Source organism: Budorcas taxicolor, chromosome 13, assembly GCF_023091745.1.
Source record: "Budorcas taxicolor isolate Tak-1 chromosome 13, Takin1.1, whole genome shotgun sequence".
Taxonomy (NCBI): domain Eukaryota; kingdom Metazoa; phylum Chordata; class Mammalia; order Artiodactyla; family Bovidae; genus Budorcas; species Budorcas taxicolor.
Genome location: NC_068922.1, coordinates 1920874 through 1940639, shown reverse-complemented (window position 1 = coordinate 1940639; position 19766 = coordinate 1920874). Strand labels below are relative to the sequence as shown.

At 38.6% G+C, this 19766-nt stretch overlaps 1 protein-coding gene across 1 annotated transcript in view; it reads right to left on the bottom strand.

Annotated features, from left to right (window-relative positions):
• The window catches only part of PLCB1 (phospholipase C beta 1), an 854020-nt gene that overhangs the window by 82273 nt on the left and 751981 nt on the right, over positions 1 to 19766 (bottom strand). The window contains exon 31 of the mRNA XM_052650392.1: positions 19172 to 19258. Coding sequence (XP_052506352.1) covers positions 19172 to 19258 — 87 coding nt within the window. The remainder of the gene's footprint in view (positions 1 to 19171; positions 19259 to 19766) is intronic.

Below are 19766 nucleotides of genomic sequence, written 5' to 3'. Positions count from 1 at the left end.
TATGTTAGCCACTAGCAGCATGTAGCTGTTTATGATTAAACTTAAATGCAATTAAACATTCAATTCCTTAGTTACACTAATCACATTTTAAACATTAATTTACACCTGTGGCTACTGTACTGAACTCTGGGACATGGAACATTTCCTTCACTGCAGACAGTTCTATTGGATAGGGTTGCACTAGACTGTAAGCAGTTTGTGGTGGGGCCAATGAGGGTGTGTGGTAAGGCTTCAGTCTTATTTTATTTTCCCAGCATGCAGCCCGGTGCCTGCTATGCAGTAGCATTCAATAAATAATTGAATTAAAAGAAAAAAATTGATGCTATTTTCATAGTTGTAGCTCCTTAAGTATTCATGGTCCCTAGAGACCAGAGAAATGAACACACATATAAACATTTATTTTTATTACTGACAAGTAAATGAAAACTAAGCAATTTCGTTTCCCTGGGATGAGAACACCCATATGCAGCATTAAGATATAATTATAGAATTTCTCTCTCAGGTATTCATGTAGCAATCTATAGCTGTTAACTCAGAAGCCCAGTATCGATTCTAATTTCTTTTTTCTAGGTCATCTATGCTCCATTGTTCTATAACTGACCCTATGGACTCATTAAATCTTTCAGCACGATATTTATGCAAACCTATTTAATGAGTCCTCCAACACCTTGAATTCTCTGGATCTCATACCTATTATTTTAGTGGCAAACTTCTGAGTTTAATTAACTGTATTCTTCATGGACTAAAGGAGACCATAAAAAGTCACACAATTGGTACACAACTTTCAGACAATCTCTTTGCTGCCACATTTGAAGATCTCCAAAAAGACACGGAATAACCCTTGGGAATCTCTTTGGGTATTTAGATATTTTACCTCTCAGAAACTTTTCTTTCTTCCTTAAATCTTTCATAATTTAGCCCAAAGCAGTTCTTCTCACTCTAACTCCAGGGCAAAAGGAAAACAAGAGCCCCCTGTCCTATGCTCTGGAGAAACCCCTTTCTGTGCTTTAACTCAGACATAAACATTGGTCTGATCAAAAAGTTCATTTGGGAACTTTCTGGCCAACCCAAACAATCTGAAAGGAGATATTGCCCTTCCAAGATGTTGCTTTGGATTTCTTAGTAATCTCAGGGTAAATAGTAGGACTGAGTAGAAATATTATTTGAATAAAAAACTGAAAGCCATAAAAATAATTCTTTAACAAATACAAATAGACCACAGAGCAGAGCCGTGTGTGGACCCCAACTCCTTTCTCATAATCCAGGATACGACTTTCCAAGTGGGAGAAGTAGGTAAGTTAACAAGGATGCTCTTCTAGAGCTGGGCAAAGAGAAGGATTTAAGAGGAGAGAGTGTGAAGAGATGAGAAGAAAGGTATTGTCAAGGGAAGCAAGCCCCCTCAGTCTCTGGTTGGTTTCAGCATTGACACATACAAGCTGGGTGACTGTGAGTGGAGATACGGGGAGGAGGAGGAAAGACAAGATTGGGAGGAGGTAAGGATGTCTGACCTCAATCCCAGTGCTTTAAGGAGCAGGGTGGAGGGTGTTCAGCAAGCATGGATCCTTTGAACGCACTCATGCAGGCCCCACCATGTCTGATTCCCTCCCACAACCCCCTGCTACCATTCCCACTGGTGCATCAGACACAGAAAACAGCTACCGATACCTCAAGGACAGGTTTCCTGGAAATGAGGCCTGTTTTCACTGGGCTGGAAGTTTTCTAACATCTAATCCTGGGAGAGGTTCTTCTCCAGGACATTTGTTAACAACAAGTGATTTTGAGAAACTTAATGTCCTGCCAATTCCTCTTGCTGTGACCAGTTTGGGGACTAAGCCCCTGGTAACATTTGGTGGTTATTTGTAGAGGCTGGGGTGTGCCACCAGCAAACAAAACAGGCTTTGTTCCACATGGCTGGCGTCTGGCCCTTCTAAACACCCAGAGACATGCTTCTTGCAGCAGAGAGGCTGGGAGTCTATCCATTTTACAGATGCGTATACTGAGGCACAGATGGTGTGCCCTTATTGCTTGCCTGTCCATGAGCTGTTAGAAAGTGATATCACACCCCGATATCTAGATCACAAAATCATAGTTTCTGATATTCACTGGGGAGGCTGAAAGATTCAAAACATGGTCTCCAAGGCTTGACACTTCTTGTATGACTTTAATAAAGTAATTAAACTTTCCAAACTTCACTCAACTGTATAATGGCAAGAATAAGAGGACACATGTGATACATTTTGAAGGTGCTGGCAACATCGTAAGTACTCAGTAAATGCTGGTTGTTCTTGTTTTTATTATTTAAGTGTCAGGAAAAAATGTTAATGTGCTTCTATGGCCTTGAATTGCTCTTTTTTTTTTTTTTTAAGAGTGTGTAAGAACTGTGGTTTTTGTGTTCCCTATTAAAATAGGCATAGGTGAAAGAAAGTGAAGTTGCTCAGTCATGTCCAACTCTTTGCGACCCATGGACTGTAGCCTACCAAGCTCCTCTGTCCATGGGATTTTCCAGGCAAATAGTACTGGAGTGGATTGCCATTTCCTTCTCCAGGGGATCTTCCCGACCCAGGGATCAAACTCAGGTCTCCTACATTGTAGACACGCTTTACTGTCTGAGCCACCAGGGAAGTCCAAACAGGCATAAAGCAGACACTTAATGCAAATTTATGGTTTAAACAAGATTAAAGCAAGATTGGTTTAAGCAAGATTAAAAACAAAAAAGGATCTTTTCTCATTGTATGTATGCATTAACCTTTAGGTAGAGTTATAAAATGATCAGTTTAAATAATAACAATAATAATGAAAACAAAAAATAAATAAGTAAATAAAATGAATTTCTAAAATTGACAATGGTAAAGCTTTGGAAAACCATGTTTGCATTAAAATAGGCATAAAGCAGACACTTAATGCAAATTTATGGTTTTCCAAAGCTTTACCATTGTCATTTTTACAAATTCATTTTATTTACTTATTTATTTTTGTTTTCAAAACCAAGCCAGGCTTCAGCAATACGTGAACCGTGAACTCCCTGATGTTCAAGCTGGTTTTAGAAAAGGCAGAGGAACCAGAGATCAAATTGCCAACATCTGCTGGATCATGGAAAAAGCAGGAGAGTTCCAGAAAAACATCTATTTCTGCTTTATCGACTATGCCAAAGCCTTTGACTGTGTGGACCACAATCAACTGTGGAAAATTCTGAAAGAGATGGGAATACCAGACCACCTAATCTGCCTCTTGAGAAATCTGTATGCAGGTCAGGAAGCAACAGTTAGAACTGGACATGGAACAACAGACTGGTTCCAAATAGGAAAAGGAGTACGTCAAGGCTGTATATTGTCACCCTGCTTGTTTAACTTATATGCAGAGAACATGATGAGAAATGCTGGACTGGAAGAAACGCAAGCTGGAATCAAGATTGCCAGGAGAAATATCAATAACCTCAGATATGCAGGTGACACAACCCTTATGGCAGAAAGTGAAGAGGAGCTAAAAAGCCTCTTGATGAAAGTGAAAGAGGAGAGTGAAAAAGTTGGCTTAAAGCTCAACATTCAGAAAACGAAGATCATGGCATCTGGTTCCATCACTTGATGGGAAATAGATGGGGAAACAGTGGAAACAGTGTCAGACTTTATTTTTTTGGGCTCCAAATGACTGCAGATGGTGACTGCAGCCATGAAATTAAAAGATGCTTACTCCTTGGAAGAAAAGTTATGACCAACCTAGATAGCATATTCAAAAGCAGAGACATAACTTTGCCGACTAAGGTCCGTCTAGTCAAGGCTATGGTTTTTCCTGTGGTCATGTATGGATGTGAGAGTTGGATTGTAAAGAAGGCTGAGTGCTGAAGAATTGATGCTTTTGAACTGTGGTGTTGGAGAAGACTCTTGAGAGTCCCTTGGACTGCAAGGAGATCCAACCAGTCCATTCTGAAGGAGATCAACCTGGGATTTCTTTGGAGGGAATGATGCTAAAGCTGAAACTCCAGTACTTTGGCCACCTCATGCGAAGAGTTGACTCATTGGAAAAGACTCTGATGCTGAGAGGGATTGGGGGCAGGAGAAGGGGACGACCGAGGATGAGATGGCTGGATGGCATCACGGACTTGATGGATGTGAATCTGAGTGAACTCCGGGAGATGGTGATGAACAGGGAGGCCTGGCATGCTGCGATTCATGGGGTCGCAAAGAGTCGGACACGACTGAGCGACTGAACTGAACTGAACTTATTTATTTTTGTTTTCATTATTATTATTATTTAAATCGATCATTTTATAACTCTACCTAAAGGTTAATGCATATGTACAATGAGAAAACATCCTTTTTTGTTTTTAACCTTGCCCTATTTAGTGGTTTATATTTATTAAAAAAAAACAGTTAACAGGGTTAAAAAAAATGATTAACCTGGTCAGCTTCACCTATTAGTCTTTAGTTGATAACAAGAAATATATTTTTTATCCCTGAAGGTTTGCGTTCACAAATTAAAAGATGTGAAATTTCAAGTGTTTATATGATGAATATTCTTGGGATCAATTTCATAGCAAAAAAACTCATTCCTTTCCAGCAAATGTGTGATAGTTTTAAGTACTATTACTTTTCATTATTCATTTTGTTTTTAACTTCAGTCTATCAATGGAGATACATTTAAGGTGAAGAAGGAACATTTAGGGAAATATTAAACTTGGTCCTGAGAGACTTAGGTAGGTTGATAAGAAGTCCAAGGAAAAAGGGGTCTGGGGCTCTCAAGGGAGAGAAAAGGACAAACTTTTTCTACATTCACTCACCTTGGTCACATAGACATTTCTTTTTTTCTTTTTTTTCCTTCTTTAAGCCAAGATCTAATGATTACACAACAAAACAACTCATCTTGCTCGAGGGTATGTTTTTCCTTAAACTCTGTACCAATGATTATATCACAATAATATATTCTGCTTGAGGACATGTTTCTCCTTCTTAAGAAAGTGAAGTTGCTCAGTAGTGTCCTACTCTTCAGGACCACATGGACTGTATGTAGCCTACCAGGCTCCTCTGTCCACGGGATTTTCCAGCCATTTTCATCTCCAGGGGATCTTCCCAACCCAGGGACTGAACCCGGGTCTCCCGCCTTGTAGGCTTTTACCATCTGAGCCACCAGGGAAGTCCTTCTTAAGAACCTTCTGACTAGTCCTGTCATCTTAAAATGTAAGTTGTAGAAGTAGGTCTAGTAAGACCTTTACAAACTTGAGACATTCTTTTGATTTATTGTTAATAACTAATAGAAAAAATATAGAACTCCCTTGCAAAGACTAGTGACAGGGCACTCTCCATTCCCCTCTGACATCTGTGTTGGAAGCTTCCTCTGTCCTCTTTCGCTAACAAAACTTCTGCCACACAAAAGCTCTGAGAGGTCAAGCCTGGTCCTTGATCCTGAAGTTAAATCTTCTTCAGAGACCATGAATCTGATATTCTTCACAGTAAGCTATCAGTACAAAATATACTTTCCATATACTGCTATAAAAGAAGAAAATTTTGCTCTTTTCCAAACAGAAAAAGTGTGGTTGTTTTAAATTTTAGCAATGAGGTCTATTTTTCTATGGAAAGTATGAAATTGGCTTATTTTTATGTTGCCTTTTTATATGTGGGAAGCTAAAGGGGTCAAACTATGTGATTAGATAATTTTTTAATGTCCAAGTATTGTGGGAATATCTCTCTGTTTTGAAAATAATTATTGTTGCTAAGCAGGAAGCTCACATTCGGAAGGGAAATCAAATTGTGAACCAGCCATTACAAGTCTGATGGAACACAGTGACAACACTGTAACCTTTAAGTCTCTATTGCATTTGTTTTGAAAGACAAAACCTAAGTCATGTGTCTGTGATTCACTGTCATTCTGAGAGAATTCAATACTCTACCTGGGGTATTAAATGTTTCACAATAACTCAAAAATACCAGGACCAGCAAGTGCAACAAAAAAGCAATCCAATGCTTATAATAAATGACTTTAAAGGCAGCCTAAACATTGAAAACCCAATGAGGAAGACTTCTTAAAGGTCTCCCAGACACCTTCCTGGGGAAATCTATTTACCCCTCCTACACCCCATATTCCAATGTGAACTTTATCACAAGGTCACTTGTCATCACTGCTGGGAGGACATGGACAGAATTCATAGCCACGCTATGGTTTGACTCCCAAATAACATTCTCTGCCTCTCTAGTGTCACAGTCAATCAGTTCAGTAGCTCAGTCATGTCTGACTCTTTGCAACCCCATGGACTGCAGCATGCCAGGCTTCCCTGTCCATCACCAACTCCCAGAGTTTACTCAAACTCATGTCCATTGAGTCGGTGATGCCATCCAATCATCTCATCCCCAGTCATCCCCTTCTCCTCCTGCCTTCAATCTTTCCCAGCATCAGGATCTTTTCAAATGAGTCAGCTCTTCTCATCAGGTGGCCGAAGTATTGGAGTTTCAGCTTCAACATCAGTCCTTCCAATGAATATTCAGGACTGATTTCCTTTAGGATGGACTGGTTGGATATCCTTGCAGTCCAAGGGACTCTCAAGAGTCTTCTCCAACACCACAGTTCAAAAGCATCAATTCTTTGGCGCTCAGTTTTCTTTATAGTTCAACTCTCACACCCATACATGACTACTGGAAAAACCATAGCTTTGACTAGATGGACCTTTGTTGGCAAAGTAATGTCTCTGATTTTTAATATGCTGTCTAGGTTGGTCATAGCTTTTCTTCCAAGGAGCAAGCATCTTTTAATTTCATGGCTGCAGTCATCATCTGCAGTGATTTCAGAGCCCCCCAAAATAAAGTCTGCCACTGTTTCTCCATCTATTTGCCATGAAGTGATGGGACCGGATGCCATGATCTTAGTTTTCTGAATGTTGCACTTTAAGCCAAGTTTTTCACTCTCCTCTTTCACTTTCATCAAGAGGCTCTTTAGTTCCTCTTCACTTTCTGCCATAATGGTGGTGTCATCTGCATATCTGAGGTTATTGATATTTACACAGTCACAGTCAATAGGACAAAATAAAAAGATATCAAAGGGTCAGACTCTTGATTCGGCCAAAAAATTAAAACACGATAAAACATCATGAAGGCAGCTTAAAGCTTTTCCTTCCAGGTGCTTCTGCCAGAAGCATTAGATCCCTGCTATTCAAATGTGGTCCTAGAGATGCAGCAGCCAGGATACCAATGGGAGTGAGTCAGAAATACACATCTCAGATCCCATCCAGACCTCCTGAATCAGAATCTGCATTTTTTTTTTTTTAGGACCTCCAGGTAATTCATGATGCTCTGAGCTACAGCATCACTGTATGTGGCAATTGATGTAGAGGATGGCCAAAAACTTATACCTCTTTCTCAGTAAAATAGCTGTTTCTCACTAATTCCTCAACATGTTTCTAAACTGCACTGCTTCACAGATCAACAAGTACTTTAAGACAAAACTATTATAAATCTCACTACAAATCTATTTTCAATGCATCAGAATAGAAGTTTGCTTTCTCTGTAATCATAACAAAGCCTCTTTTATCCCTGAAATGCACACCCATTGCAATGGCATAGTTCATTTTCTTATTAGCAAATAGATATCATTATGTATTTCCTCTAGCAAGTTAAAGTCCTCTTTAATTTTCAAGCTTCAGTTTGTTCCAACTAGAAGTTCCTGGCCCAAGCTCCCTATTGGTGAGAGAGTTACAAGAGTTCTTGATTTTAAAGAATCAGTAAATCCTGAGATATCCCCTTAAGTCAAAGTACCATGCAGGGATACAACGACTTTTACTGGAGTTTTAAAAGGAGAGGTGTGATGAATTGAGTGGAGTGAGTCAAGAAGATTTCCTCAGAGTTAATTTAACCCCATTGGATTTTAAGGTCATAAGACTGGAAACCAGTGCTCTGAGAAGGAGAAATTTAAAACATGTTTCAAAAGTGGAAATAATAGTGTGAGTGTAGGAAAGATCAAGGACAAAGGGGGAGTCAGTATTGCAAAGAGAAAAACAAAAAGATGACAGAAGACAGCAATATGGAAGAAGGGAATTTATGACAGAAGAAGAGAGAACAGTGAGGAAGCAGTAAGGAAGACAGGTGAAGACGAGAGACACAGCACCCACCCGACCACGGCAGGAAAATGGTGAGAGTGTAGAGTGCGGAGCAGAGGTGCAGGGCCACGCACAGTGCCTGTAACCCAGATGGCCACACGCCATCCTTCTCTTAAAAGTGCCCCCTCCCATCGTGTCCTACCTGGCCGGAAGGACACCGGTCTCACTGGTCATCACTTGAGAGCTTGAGGGTTGGGGGGAGTAAAGTTGGGGGAAACAGAGGGATCCTCATGGCAAGTTTCCGACAAGAATGAGGAGGAACCGTCCCCCTGTGTGGAAAAAAAGCGAGGCTGTCATTTTTGTGACACTGAAACTGATTTCTGAGTCATCTGCTGTTTCAAATTCGCTGTCTGGAAGCTCTGTTGGAGTGCCTTTTGGAATGGAGATTTAAAACCTCCAGTGCCTTTATGCTTCAACACTTCTGTCACAGATGCAATGGAATAGGCAGTGGAATTTTCTTTGGTTCTTCCCTCCCTTTGTAGGAATTAGATATTAAATATGATCACAACTACTGTTTTTGAGAAATTCTCCACAAAAGTCCACTACTGTCAAGAAACCCGAGAAAAGACTGCACTGAGTCACAGAGGGTAGTTGAACAATACAGTCCAGTGAGTCTTCGCTTAACAGCTATACATTTAGGGACTATACTTGCCTCTGGAAAAGACAGAACTATTTTTTAATATACAAAATTAGTTTCATTATCCATCAGCATTAGTTGAATTAAAAAATTATGTATTGAGCACCAGCTGTGAGCCAGGCATTGTTCCTAGATGCCTAGAACTCAAGAGCATCAGTGAGTCAAAGCCCTGCCCATCATGGAGCTTAACTTTCTAATGAAGAGAAACCCATACTGAGTAACAAGAAAGAAGTCGGTGACTTAAAGAGAGGTAATAAATGCTATAAAAACCAGAAAGTGCAGCAGAATAAAGGAGAGAGGTGATGCCAGGGATGGGAGAGTGGACAGGGAGCGTAAACTTAAAGTGATCACGGAAGGCCTCTTTGAAAAGACAGATTTGAGCCAAGACTTTAAAGACAGGAGACAGTTATCCAAGCAGACATGTGAGAAACAAATATTCTTGGCAGAAAGAACCTGTGCAGTAGTCCAAGGTGGAATTGGCCTGGCTTGTTGGGGCCCAGCAAGGAGCCCAGGATGGCCTGAGCAGAGAGGAGGTCAGTCAGGAGAAGCAGGGCTGCAGCTAAGCGGGGTCAGATCACGTCACACCTTGTTGACTCTGATTCTGAGATATACAGGGAGCTGTGCAAGGATCTTGAAGAGTGGTCTGGTTTATGTTCCCAGAGGGTGACTCTGGCTGCTGTGCTGGGAACTGACTGTGATTGGGCACACATGGAAGCGGGAAGACCGCTTAGGAGGTTATTAAGAAATCCTGGGGAGAGATGGCAGTGACTTTGCACTGGATGATTGATCTGCAGTTGGTAGCTTAATGATTATAAACATGTCCTAACTGATTTTATAATATTTTTCAAGTCCTAGGGTTATTTTCATTCCATCAAAAAGAGACTCCATAAAAAGTTAAGACTTGAAACAGCTTATTATGTATTTCCCCAAACCTAGTGAAATCATTTTCAACCAAAGCTAGAAGACAACATATTTATTTTTTATTTGTCACCAAATATATTACATGCTGTGACTACTATCTTAAATGTGATTTTTCCATGTCTTAGCATAATTAGCTAGGTCAAAATCTGGTTTGATGCCCAAATGATTAGGCACACTAAGCTTCCCCCTACGTGCATCAAGTTGTATATGTGTGTGAGAAATGGCCATAAAAAGTACGTAGTGGAAAATCCATCCAAACTATCAGAAACATGATAAACGGTATAACTATTCTATTGTAGAATCAGAAAAAGTTAAAACCAATTCTATTGATAAAACTCTTTGAAATATAAAATATTATTTGTCTTGGTTTCAATTACAAAATCAAAGATCTTGTCAAATTCAAAGACTCTTCTCAGCAAATGATTATAATAAATGCAGGAGCTTGTGTCAATTGATTTTTGTTGACAGGGAATGTATAGGCAGGACTCCAAGTGGTAGGTAGATTTGTTACATTAATTTGGCCTTAATATGTGGGAAATAGAGAGAGTTCTAGTTTCTTGTTCTGAGAAATTGCTTTCCTATCTGAACAGAAAATTTCTTCAGCATGTGCCCTTTTGCACTAGCCTTTTCTCTAGTTCCACATACCACTTCATCAAAAATTTCAAAGCACTAACACAATTCCTTTTGGAACTTCTACAAATAAATATTTCTCTTGGATTGAGTTTGGCCATTCTCACCCTGAAAATGTTGAAGGTCATAGAAAGATCAGGTATTGGTATCCTGAGATCAATTAAATTTTACATTTAATCATCTATTTGATTATTTTTACTATGCTATTTATATCAGAGCAGGGCTTTAAAAACAAACTAGAGCTAAATTAGGAACAAAATATCTAATGACTGTTGGCAAAATTCATATAAATCATGCACAGTGATAGGCACACAGTGTAGAAATAAAAGTAAATCCAAAAGGTTCTGTGGGCCATCTGTGGTTTTGGACTTCTGGTTTATGGCAGGTGGGTAGAAGAAAGTCAGTGGGGTTGAAGTCCATCTCATCCTGTTCCTGATGCTAAACTCAGTGCCTGTTGAGAAGACTCAACCCCACCAATATAAATGTTATCTGTTCTAGCAGGTGTTGAGTGTTGTCTTCAGATCCACTTTCCTCCATCCATTACACCCATCACCACACTCCCACACATTTTCTCATCCTTAGGAAAGGAAAATAAGGACAAAGGAAGGGAAAAGAAAGGTAATAGGGTGGAGGAAAAGGGGAATACTCAATGGTGCCCAGGAGAATCTCAGTTTCAAATCTGTTTAAATCTCAAACTCAGTTGTCTTGTAGGGGCCAACCTGGGGAATGCCCTGCAGGTCTGAGGTGAGGCTTCCTTTCAGTTCTAGAAATGTGTTTCCATGTTGGATCCCTGTAATCATATAATACAATCTTTAAAGAAAGGAAAATTGAATAAGAAAAGTGCTGATTTAAAAATAATAGTGAGATGGTTTCATCCTGGCTTCAACCTGGCTAAGCTGGACATATGCCAGGGTTTCCTTTCTGTATGTTCCCAGTTAAGAGTGGGTTGGAGGGCTGATTAGAAAGGCAACAGCCACTTAACAACACACATGCCTTGTTGCTGATCTGTTGACGTGTCCTGGGGAGAAGCAGCAACTGGGCCTGTAACCACTTTCCCTCCTGCTTGGGTCTTGATTTAGTTGTTCTGACTCCTAGGCCTGCTAGGTGTGTGTGTGCACGTGTGAATTCAACCCTGTGACAGAATTTCAGCTTCTGCAGGTTATCCTGGTGGCCAAGCCCCACTGTGGTCTTCTCTTCCAGACTTCCTGCCAGCCAGGGTCCAACATTAGATTGAGAGATGGCCTTGTGGAGACTGCACAGCCAGCCCCCACAATTACATGAGCCAATCCCTGTAACACTTACACATAACCTCCTACTGGCTTTGCTTCTCTAGTTGAACCCCAACTGATACAGATGCTCATATGATGTCCAAACTGATACTAAATCTGATGCATTTTAGAAACACTATATGGAAAATTTCTATTTCTAGTAATGGTTAGGTTATTTGGACCATTATTCTCATTGAAAAACAACTAGAAAAGCTGAATTTGATATTAACACTATATTCTTTATATATTAACACTATATTCCTTAAAGAAACTAAGAATCACAAAAATTTAAGGAAGGCATAAATTCCAAGGGATGTCAAAACCTATATAGGTAATTAGCAGGGAAGTTGCTTTTTTCCTAAGAGGCTTTTGCTACTGTTGGAAATTTTGAATTCATCTTTTGACAGCCTTCTAGGATAAGGACAAAATTCAAAGAAAGCCTGTGGCTTGCAGGAATGAGGAATCTCACAGGAAACCTTTCCTACAATAAGCCAGACACACAAATCATAGATTTGAAAATAAACCAAATAGAATTTCTAGAATTAAATGAAATACAGAAGCTATGATTAATGGAGTGGATGAGTGAAATAGCAGTATAAACAAAGAATTAGGGAATTAGAAAAGGGACCAGAGATAAAATTGTCCACAGCACAAAGGATGGAAAATACTAGAAAGAGTTAAAAAAAAGGAGACAGACTAAGAAGGTCCATTCTATCTTATATGTAAATAATGTGATGGAAGGAATTTTTTAGAATATGTATCAGAAATCATTTTACTGACATGATAGCTGAGCTCTTACAGGACTAGTGAAAGCTATCCATCCAGTCACCTCAAATGCTTATATAGACACATTAAAGGAATGTGCATAAAACATAAAGAAAATTACATAAAACATAAAAAAAAATCTAAATGCATGCAAAGGAGGAAAAATACAGGTTATCACCAAAAGAATTACACTAAGATTTATAGTTAACTTCTCAGTAACAGGAGCAACTGGAGGAATCTTATTTTCAATGTGCTAAAAGAAAATAACTGCCAACCTAAAATTTTATGCCCAGTGAAAATTTTATACCCAGTGAAAGCTGCAGAATGAAGGTAAAATAAAGACATTAACACAGAGAAATGAAAACAAACAACAACAACAACAACAACAACAAAACCAAGGAGTTTACCATGAGTAGACTCTATGAAAGGAACTTCTAAAGGACGTGGCAGATAATGATCCCAAATGGCTGATCTGAGACACACGTATCCAGCTAAGAAGTTTGTAAATATAAAGATAAATCTAAATGAATGCTGCCTATATAACACAAAATAATAATGTGGGTGTAGAAATCAATATAATGAAATTTCAAAAATAAATCAAGAGGAGACAAATGGAGTTTAAAAACTGCTTTAATGTTTGAATATTGCCCAAAGGAAGTAAAGCATGATTAAGCTTTACTTTAAAGAAAATAATGAATAGCTGTATATATTTTTAAAAGTCATTTCTTCACATTGATAAAAATGAAAAGGAAATTTCTTCGAACTAGAAAAATAAAAAAACCAAACCAACGGATGCATCATCCAGTACTTGACAAAAAGTAAAACTGATAAGCAGCCAGTTTGCACTCTTTGGCCTGGCTTTTACGAGAGGGCCCAATGAATGCTGGCAGAGAGAATGCACATTTCTCCAGAGGATCAGAGAAGGCACAAATGAATCATGGAATACAGGAGCATCTACTTTAAATCCCTAAATTGGTCTCTCTCTGAACACTGGGAAGGCAGACTGAAATAACTGCATGTAGGGTTCTACCTCAGGGCCCAGTGGTGGGTCTGACAAGACTAACTTCACCCAGAGGGATGAGTCACTCACCCTGTTACAAAGATGTCAGAGGAGAAATGAGGAAAATCAGTCTATATTCCCCTGGTGAAGGGGTGTGTGTGGGGGGAGGGGTGGGGAGGAAACAACAGTAGCTACATGATGAAATGTTCTTTGGGTAGAAATTAAAATGCCCTAAAGCTTCCTGGAATTTTGTCTTGCTGATGAGCTAAATTAAAACAGAAAACCTGTGTTCTAAGAAGCATCAAAAACAAATTAAGTGTCAGAGAAAAAGTAAATTACACATTTATCGACTTTTATGAGGTTATGGAGATGGTTCATTAAAAAGTCCCCTGAAAAGATGATTTTTCTCATAATGATAGCCCATAGCTGCAAAATGATCAATAGACATTGGAGGAATCACAGCAGATTCAGGGCAACTCCTGATTAATAATGCTTCAACAAGTTAAACTAAATCTCTTTGAAGTGTTCAAGAAAGAGGCAGATATCTTTTTCAGAATGAATCAATTCTGAGTCACACGCAATAAAGGTGTTATTTCTTTGCACTGGCAGTTGGGTCCTTGGGTTGTTTCTAACACTGTTTGTACACATAAGCCCTTTCCTGCTGACTTTGGCAAACCCAAGTATGGAAATCCCAAGGAAACCAGTTATGTCAGTGAGTTGAAAGACTGGTTAGGGTTTATTGCATTCATCTTAAGAATTCTGAAGGTATAGATTTCAAAAAGAGAACACTTTGAACAAATCTGAAAACAGCAGACATTCAAAGACTGAATCAAATACCTGGCTGCAAATAAACATGCAGTTGAGCATTTCTCCAGCTTCCCTGGTGGCTCAGAGGTTAAAGCGTCTGCCTGCAATGTGGGAGACCTGGGTTCGATCCCTGGGTAGGGAAGATCCCCTGGAGAATGAAATGGCAACCCACTCCAGTATTCTTGCCTGGAGAATCCCATGGACAGAGGAGCCTGGTGGGCTATAGTCCATGGGGTTGCAAAAAGTCAGACATTACTGAGAGACTTCACTTTGAGCATTTCTCCAGAATTTAGAACTCCATTGACAAGGAGCTGAGTATTCTCTCTTAAGAACTTAATAAATTTCCATGGGATTTACATATAGGAATGTACAATATAATGTTATACCCAATTGAGAGCCAAAATGTTTATCTATTGTATAAGTTGCCTCTAGGGATCATTTACTTCCAGTTTCCTCAACTCTCTCAAAAATTACATACAAAAGAAACAGACTTATTGAATCTCCTTTCAAATGTGAAAAAATGGATTCTACACATAAGCTTTCACACTGGGTGGGGGCAGAGGAAGCTTGCTAAATTTGGTCCCCTACCAAATACATATCAGCAGGATGAAAGTTCTTGCCCATGAATGGAAATGAAATGGATTTTTAACCTGGTTTTGACTGAGGCACCTTATTCTGTTCTGTTGTGCAACGGTAAAAATGTTTGGAACTTGAATTGATCCTTCAAGGTCATAAGTACATGGTTGAATAAAAGGCTATATTTTCAATTAATCTACATCTGTTAACTAGCTCTAAATCTAGCCGGAATTCCTTGCCTCTGAAGAATGGTTGTTTTTGAGCAACTGGATTTTCAAATTTCTTTGGTTAAAAAAAAAATTATACTTGTTAGTTCACTTTTAAAGGAACTATTTGGTTACCAAACACTTGGAAAATCACACAGATCATGATTGTGGTTCAGGAAAACTGCAAATAGTGGCACTAGGAGAAAAATAGGAATGGCAACAGAGCACCTTCCTTGTTTATGTGGAGGTTAAGAACAGAAAAAACATGATCACAATCATTAGAATAAGTGGATGAAGAGGAAGAAAATGATTATAATCAACAGTACGGCAAAAGACACTAATGAATGGGAAGAAATATGATGCCATGTAGTGTATGATTTGCTCTAAGTGAAAGATTAGCCTTTCCTGGTTTCTAATTAAAAATTGCTTATCCCACCTGAAAAAAACACTTGAAGGAGAAACTTTATTCTCTTCGGCAACTTCTGGCAAAGTTTGTCATCTTTCCTCTTCATAAAATTCAGTTCAGTTCAGTCGCTCAGTCGTGTCCAACTCTTTGAGACCCCATGGACTGCAGCAAGCCAGACTTCCCTGGCCATCACCAACTCCTGGAGCTTGCTCAAACTCACGTCCATCGAATTGGATTCATAAAATTGCAGCTATCTTACTATTACCTACTACATTGTCAACTCAATTTCCTTGTCCAACTTTGAGTGATGAAACAGTTTATAAATTTCTACATGTCGTAAAATCACCCTGTCTTCTCATCTTTCTGACTGAATGGAACTCACTCAATTAACCTTTCTCTTAGACACTGTTGGTCACTTTCATTTCCTTGAGTTGCCTCTCTTTCTAATTCATTTCTACTTTTGTTAGTGTCCCTCATATCTATGTCAGGTTTTAAAGGCCATTCCAATACCAGATGTGAAGAGGGATTATTTCAAAGCCAGTGCCATTCTATTTTTGGTCCACATCCAGCAGTTACATGAGCAAGGAGGACTGCTCTTCTGGCCTGGCCTTTCACCTGCTCGGTTTGCCATCCTGTGTTTTGGTCCTCCATTTGACAGGCACTTGACCTTATTGTTTTATTCCACTGTTTATTAGTGCTCCTGGTCATGGTCATTTCCCTTTATTAGTCACTGTGTCCTACAATATTAAAAATCATGGTTTCTTATTACAGTATGGTTCCAAAGCACATGTCATGCTTTCAAAGCACAAAATTTTTAGGCCCTGAAGAACACTTCTCAATAAATGCTTTAGTTTGCCATAGAACCAATGACCTTCAAGGGCAACCTTCAAATCCAGACACAACAGGATGGTCATTAAGAGCAACCTCATGAGTGAAAAGCAAAGAGAAACCATTATGGTACCTATTTGCAATAAAAAATAAAGACAACAGAATGACTAAAAATTCATAAACACTTCAGATCTCTTTCTCAGGGGCCAATAAAGAAATGGAAACTTGCTATACATGTGGTAGGACACCCACAGTTAATTACCTACCCAACTGGTGTCTCTCCTCTTAACAAGAAAACATCAGTTTTGTTCAGGAGCCTAGTGAGTGTGGAACTGAGGAGAAAGTGAACTTCCTCTCCCCTTCTGGGTAAGTTCTAATTACTTTAAGCCTGTCGTGAAAATTACACTCTCCTGCTTTTAATTAGTTTAGGAATGGGCATATGACACAATTCTAGCCAATGAGGGGAGGCCTATTGAGGAGATTTAGGAAGTTTTCTTCAAACCTATAATCAGTTACAAGATGAAGACTATTTACCTTTGAATAGTTTTATGTAAGGTTGTAATGCATGGAGCTATGGCAGCTATCTTGTAACTGTGGGTTTGCAGCCTGGGGATGAAAGGCAACAATATAAGATAACACTGAAAATTCTGAAAATACTCTGATTCTTGATGAGGTTATTCAACCACTAAATTAACTATTCCTGAACTTTCACCACCTTTGAACTTCCAGTAATGTGATTTACTAAACATTATTGTTTAATCCAGTTTTAATTGGGTTTTCTGTAAAGTTGCTACTGTATGCACACTGACTGATATATTATCCAACAGTTATTTGGTCTAATGTTTGGTTATATTAATGAAGACATTTACTGCTGAAGTTTTTAATCATGGTGAACCAGAGCAGTAACATAAAACCTTTGTAGGGTTATTTATATTGAGATTTATGTAACTTAAACACATTTGTGATTGCATTTTATTTATGAGTAAAGTGGGCTTCCAAGGCGGCACTAGTGGTAAAGAATTTGCCTGCCAATGCAGGAGGCACAAGAGATGGATTTGATCCCTGAATCAGAAAGATCCCCTGGAGTATGAAATGGCAACCCACTCCAGTATTCTTGCCTGCAAAATTCCATAGGCAGAGGTATGCAAAGAGTTGGACATGACTGAGCGCGCGCGCACGCGCGCGCACACACACACACACACACACACACACACACGTAGAGTAGTTGACATTTTTGGACAAAAATGAAAGTGAAGCAAAACTATATGGGAATAACAATGTTTTCCAAGGGAGATTTTTTAGAAATATAAAAATTGGCTAGTGAAATATCAATCTTAAGCTAAGTATATCATACAAGTATACAAAGCAATGACAAACTGGAATTCAGACAACATGGATTGAAAATGTATGCATTTGAACATATCACTGGGGACTCATTATTGTTTAAGGCATTTCTGAAATTTCAGTTGAACTTTGATCTTTTGTTTCAAATACTTGCAGTTCATGGGGTTGCAAGGAGTTGAACACACCTTAGCAACTGAACAAAAACATAAATATTTTTAAACATAAATTTTAAATATAAAACATAAATATTCATAAACCTAAGAATATTAAATATTCTTAGCCACCCTCTCAAGTTGATTATGCATTAGTAAGGTGGAATACATTTTAACATAATTTTAGACACTGCAATGCTCTCTATTTAGGATTGATTTTATTTTTTAAATGCTCAAATGTTTGGAGCAAGAGATCCAGGTTTGACTGAAATTTCAGAAACACCTTAACAATAATGATTCCATAGTTATATATTCAAATACATACATTTTCAATCCTTGTTGTCTGAAACAGTATTAAATTGTATATTTATACAAAAATATAAAAATTAACAGCATGCCTCAAATTATTAATTCTTGGATTTTCCTCACAGTTAGAGAATCTATATTCCCAAGTCAAAAAACTTTGAATTAGCAACATTAAATAAAAGCTCTGTCCAACATAAATAAAAGCTCTGTCCAACAAGTATGAAAGGATAAGATCAGAAACAATGACAAAAATGTATTAATATTTTAAATTAGCCACAAGAAACCTTTACAAAGCAGACTGATGAATGGACTATACAACAAAAGAAAAGTGACACTTGATCTTTGTAGGTACTTAACAGCAGAGCCTGTTAAAGAAGGTATTTTAAATTGTAGATGGAAGAACAGGAAAACTGAAAAGCACACTTTTCACAAACAGAACAACAGTCAATGACAAATCAAAATTAATAGAATGATCTAAAACTGAGGTTTTGGTAACCTGAGAGTATTTGATTTATATATATTTAGTTCATTTAAAGTTAATATTCATGAAACAATTGATTGTCACCAAATAAACATAAGGTTATTTTAAAGTGGAGCCCCAATAAACTATTATGGGGAAAAATTATTTTCTTTCTTTTTTTTTTGTTTTGGTTTAAGAGAATATTTTGTTAGATTAAATACCAGGGTGATTTTGGTACAAGACATCCTCTGCTGGACAGAGCCTGACATTACAATATTACATCATCTGTTGAGAGCTAAAGAGGCTTAGCTAACTTCTTTTCTTTCCTGGAAGGGAGGTAGGGGGTGAGGGGGTGGAGGGGGAAGGTGTGCTTTAAAAATATCTATGCCTGAGCTACATCCAAGACTAACTAAAATCAAACTTTAGGATCTGAGTTTCATGTATTTGCAGTTTTTAAAGCTGACCAGTACTGCGGAAGGAAATGGAAATCCACTCCAGTGTTCTTGCCTGGTGAATCCCAGGGATAGAGGAGCCTAGTGGGCTTCCGTCTATGGGGTTGCAGAGTCGGACATGACTGAAGTGACTTAGCAGCAGCAGCAGCAGTGATGATAAATGCTTACTGAATATTGCTGTCAAGATTTTTTTTCCATAATTGAGAAAGTTACATGACTTTCATGTGCAAGAACTGGTCTGAGACTGTGTGAAAGGGATATGAACTAGGGAGGTTTTATTCTAATTAAATGGAAAGAAAATGAAGTTACTGTGTATGATTATTTGGTTCAGTTTACCTTGGGCTTTTCATCCAGGATCTGCTGGCGGATTTCTTTGTGTTTCTCCACGAGTTTTTCTTGCCGTTTACTTTGTGCCTCTTCTAACTGTAAGACATTTACAGAAAAAGTCATTTTCATCTAAATATTCTAGTGAATGTTTTTAGAAAAAAAAAAAAACCCTTTTCAGATTTATGGCATGCGTTTAACCATTTCACATCCTGGTCAAGAACTGTCCTTATAAGTATAGGAGACATGTAAGTGCTGAAGCTGGGTGAAGGGCACACAGGCGTGGGAGTGATATGACCATTGGATATACCATTCTCACAGCTTTGTTAATGTCTGAAAATGTCGATAATACCAATTAAAATTAATTAAAAACCTTTAGAAGTTGTCATCTACCATTGGTGACAACGAAAGTTTCTTTGAGGCTTCCCTGCTGGTTCAGTGGTAAAGAATCTGCCTGCCAATGCAGGAGATGCGGGTCTGATCCCTGAGAGGGGAAGATGCTCTGGAGAAGGAGATGGCAACCTGTTCCAGTATCTTTGCATGGGAAATCCCATGGACAGAGGAGCCTGGCAGGCTAGCTCATGGGGTCACAAAAGAGTCAGACACG